Genomic DNA, 4,648 nt, shown 5'->3' with positions numbered 1-4,648 from the left:
TTTAATGACTGATGTAACAATGCCCTTCTCTCCTCTCCTCGCCAGCCAGGTGCTTGTCAGCCGTTCCCGGCGAACGTCTAGATCCGGGAAGTTGGAGCCGAGGCCCTGGAGGCGCGTGGAAGCCCCGCGCGCGCTGGCGCGCATTGCACGGGCTGCCCTTGCAACGGAAGATTCCATTTTTAAAGAGAAATTCAAGAACTGGAAGTTCTTGTTTTTGTCACAAGGAAAGGGATAAGCACCTCCCTAGCTCCCACTCCCTCCCCTCCAGTTCCCTTACTCCCAAATTCTGGGGTTTTACCATTGTCGAGACAGGGGAAACGTCCTGAGGGAACGGGCTCCATCCTGCTGTAGGCAAAGGGGAACCGCGCGCCCTCGAGTCCTCGCTCAGGAAACCGGGTGGCGGCGCTGGGGTGAGCGCTCCCTCCGTTCTCAACGTGCTTAATTAGCGCCTATTTACAAAACGCAGCTTTTATTTGAGCAAACATCATAAAGCTTTCATCAGGATAATCTCACGTTATACAATCTGGAGGCAACTCCCCCTTCCTCCCCGAGGATGGAGCAGATAAAGGACTCGCTTTATTATCATAATTATCGTGGTTGTTATTTTGGTGCGCGCAGGCAAAGTGTGTAAATAGGTGCGATGATTAAGAATGTCATGAAAAATGAGAAGGGATCGCTCACAGGAGGGCCCAGGTCGGGATGGGGGAACCAGCAGCCTCCCCGCCCCGCCCAGGAGCGCGGGGGGCCGCGGCGAGCAACCCGGCCGGCTCCCGCCGGTGGCTGGGGCATTCCGGCTCCCGACCAGCGCCCTTGGGGCGGATGTGAAGGGGCAGGACCTTATTCCCAACTCCAGGAACCTCTTCTGGACGACGGGCGCAGCAGCAGCACCCAACGCTAGGGTGAGCCGCGGCCAGGTTTGTTCCAGTGCATTTGAGGAAGAAATAAAACGCCCTTGGCCCAGCCACGGTAGGTCCTAACCCCGGAAGCTGCCCTGGGAGGCGGCCTCGACAAAGCTGTCGGGCCGCGGGTTTCGACCCTTGGAGCTTTGGAGCCAACAGTCCCTTTCAAGTTTGCGCGGCGCGGGCCCGGCGCGCAGGTCCCGGCTCTCGGGCCCGCGCGCTCCGCCGGTGGCGCCCGCAGCCCGCTCTCGGCCAGCCCTGGTGGAAGGGGTGGAGCCCCGTTTTCACCCCGCCCCCTCCTTGCGCAGCCAATAGGCGGCGGCGCCCGGCCCCACGTGAGGTAAGACCGGCTAGGCAGCAGGCAAAATGTGAATGAGAAAGAGGAGCGCGATTTAAAGGTGCTGGCGGCGCCCGCCGAAGACAAGTGCGCCAGCTTCGCGCGCTCCCCAGCAGCCCGCGGGAGGCGACGGACTGCGGATCCGACAGACGGACGCACCGACGGCTGCGAGCCGGGGCCGAGGGTGGCAGACGAGACGCGCGCGGGCTCCGACGGGCAGGCGGCGGGCAGCGGCACCGGCTAGCCCGCGGGGCCCGGGTGCCCTCTCCACTCCGGGGCGCACGGCCTCACCCCTCGCACCGCCCGCACGCGCTCCCGCCGGGCATGCAACCCGCCCAGGACTGAGGGTCGGCGGCGCCTGCTTTCAGGGTCCTGCTCGGCCCCTGCCCGGCGCACCCGGCTGTGCTCCCGGCGCCCGGCGGGCTTCCTGGCGGCGGCGCGGGGACTTTTCGCCTCTCGCTGGCCTCTCCCGAGCGCGTCTATGAGCGCAGCGTTCCCGCCTTCGCTGATGATGATGCAGCGCCCGCTGGGGAGTAGTACCGCCTTCAGCATAGACTCGCTGATCGGCAGCCCGCCGCAGCCCAGCCCCGGCCATTTCGTCTACACCGGCTATCCCATGTTTATGCCCTACCGGCCGGTGGTGCTGCCGCCACCGCCGCCGCCGCCACCCGCGCTGCCCCAGGCCGCGCTGCAGCCCGCGCTGCCGCCCGCTCACCCTCACCACCAGATCCCCAGCCTGCCCACCGGCTTCTGCTCCAGCTTGGCGCAGGGCATGGCGCTCACCTCCACGCTCATGGCTACGCTGCCTGGAGGCTTCTCCGCGTCTCCCCAGCACCAGGAGGCGGCGGCCGCCCGCAAGTTCGCGCCGCAGCCGCTGCCGGGTGGCGGCAACTTCGACAAGGCGGAGGCGCTGCAAGCCGACACTGAGGACGGCAAAGGCTTCCTGGCCAAGGAGGGCTCGTTGCTTGCCTTCTCCGCGGCCGAGGCTGTGCAGGCGTCGCTCGGTGAGTCGGCGGCGCGCGCGACCCGGGCGCGGGGGCGGGAGGGGGCGGGGGCGAGCCAGCTCCGAGTTCCCGCTGGGGCCGAGGGGGCGAGGCCGAGCCCCCTCCCGACCCCCGCCCCGGCTTCCCCCCCTCCTGAGCAGCAGGAGGACGCGGCCAAGCTGTGCCGCTAGGCCTCCGGGGGGCATTTAGAGCCGAGCAACAAGCTAGGGGGTGGAGTGGCATTTAGCTCCTGGGGCCAGCTGCTGCGCGGGGCGGCTTATCTGTCTGGCGATGAGTTTGGATGAGTCTATCCCCCCTCCCGCGCGCCGTGACCTGGGGTCCCGGAGAGGTTTCAGCCTTTAGGGGTGGCGGGTTAGGCTGTGCGTCTCAGCAGTGCGTGTGCTGGGGCCGGGGGCGCCCAGACCTATTAAACCCCTTCACTGGGCTTGCCCGGGAGAAGCGGATTCCTGGGAGGCTGTGCGTCTGCGTGTGTGTTGGGGTGTCTGGTGGGAACTTCTCCTAAGGCTACAAAACTTCCCTTTTGCCAACATTATCTGTCTCAAAAAAAAAAAAAAAAAGACACGGTCTGGGATCTGTACCTCCCTGTGTCCCCACTTTGACTGCAATGTAACTGAGGTTCACTAAAATTTCACTGGATCATGAATTTCCCCCTCCATCCTCACCCAGCCCCTACCGTGGGGACAAAGAGGACGCTCTCTTGGGCCTCAGGCCTCCTGTTACTTCTGCCTTAAGCTGCCGGAGGCTGGGAGGGTGCAGACGTGGCTTGGCGGCCCCTTGAGTGATGGTTCTGGGCAAAGGGCCGTTAGTCTGTACTGTCTTTCCTCCTTTGAGCTTTCTCACGCCCCCCCCCCCCTTCTCTGCCCCTCAAAGGCCAGGAAATCACAATGTGTTAATGTCATAGAAAGACAATCCGCTAAGGGGGGAAAAGGCCCAAGTGACGGTGGGAAGGGGAAAGGAGGGCCAGTGTGCGAAATGTAATAAAACGCCGTTTGGTTTTGCTTTCAGTCGGGGCTGTCAGAGGGCAAGGGAAAGACGAGTCAAAGGTGGAAGACGACCCGAAGGGCAAGGAGGAGAGTTTCTCGCTGGAGAGCGATCTGGACTACAGCTCGGATGACAATCTGACCGGCCAGGCGGCTCACAAGGAGGAAGACCCCGGCCACGCTCTGGAGGAGACCGCGCCGAGCGGCGGCGCCGCGGGCAGCACCACGTCCACGGGCAAGAACCGGCGGCGGCGGACCGCCTTCACCAGTGAGCAGCTGCTGGAGCTGGAGAAAGAGTTCCACTGCAAAAAGTACCTCTCGCTGACCGAGCGCTCGCAGATCGCCCACGCCCTCAAACTCAGCGAGGTGCAAGTGAAAATCTGGTTCCAGAACCGGCGCGCCAAGTGGAAACGCGTGAAGGCTGGCAATGCCAATTCCAAGACAGGGGAGCCCTCCAGGAACCCCAAGATCGTCGTGCCCATCCCCGTCCACGTCAGCAGGTTCGCTATCAGAAGTCAGCACCAGCAGCTGGAGCAGGCCCGACCCTGAGGGCCCAGGGAGAGCCAGGGCCTGGCCTGCCGTGGGGAAGCCGCAGCGCTGCAGGGAAGCGCAGTGGCCTCTGCCATGTTTGAAGCAAACTCAAAGTCACCCCCCCAACTTTGGACATCCCAAGCACATTGAGAGTATATTCATTAAAAAGGCTTACAAGACTGCTTTTGAAGGGGCTACAGCTACACATGAAGATACACTAAATATTTATTATACTGTCCTACTTTGTACATAGATATCTATATAAACTGGATCGCAGCTGCAGTATTTTGAAAGTTATGGGACCAAACTACCCAGTAATATTCTCCACTCACATTCCAGAAGAAAACAAAACCTCTGCTGTAATCCGCCGCGCTTAGCAGCCTCCTTTCCATACTTTTCCAAAGGTAAAAACATGACACTCAAGAACACACCATGGGGCTTACGCTTACTTTTGTTTCTATCTTGTTTTTTGTTTTTTGTTTTAGTTGACTGAAAAGCAGATGTTTGGGGGCAGGCTGGAAATTTGCTTTGCTTTGGTTTTGCCTGGCTTTCTTTCCTGGGGTTGCACATCCTATCTGAGCCATGTTCGAAGCACATCTCCGTTGTGTTTAATTTATTTCAATGTCGCTTATTTTCTTATAAGTTATGACATTTAAACAATCTCAGTCTTGTGAATAATAAAAAGGAGAGAGAGAGAGAAGGAAAAAAAGACCAATCTCTGGGTCTCGTAAGTGTGTCCAGATTTGACTGTTTAGATGGCACTACTAGGGAATGGCCAGGGGACTGGTCCCGGGCCAGTATGGGATAAAAGTCCCCTGTCCTGGTCTCTGCAGGCTGGCTGGACACGAGCCACCCTGCACCTTACCAGGTTTTTAAGTGGAGAGCAAGAGCTCTAGT

General features: G+C 60.5%; 1 protein-coding gene across 1 annotated transcript; it reads left to right on the top strand.

Moving 5' to 3' along the window:
* Positions 1-1,717: 1,717 nt before the first annotated feature.
* GBX2 (gastrulation brain homeobox 2) lies at positions 1,718-4,172 on the top strand. The gene is made up of 2 exons (XM_045794211.2): positions 1,718-2,240; positions 3,246-4,172. Exons 1-2 carry the CDS (start codon positions 1,718-1,720, stop codon positions 3,767-3,769), a joined length of 1,047 nt encoding a protein of 348 aa, XP_045650167.1. The 3' UTR covers positions 3,770-4,172.
* The last annotated feature ends 476 nt before the right edge of the window (positions 4,173-4,648 follow it).

Source organism: Ursus americanus, chromosome 1 (assembly GCF_024610735.1).
Source record: "Ursus americanus isolate L20-20 chromosome 1, mUrsAme1.1.p, whole genome shotgun sequence".
NCBI lineage: Eukaryota > Metazoa > Chordata > Mammalia > Carnivora > Ursidae > Ursus > Ursus americanus.
The sequence above is the reverse complement of the archived record's forward strand: the minus strand, read 5'-3'. Positions and strand labels throughout refer to the sequence as shown.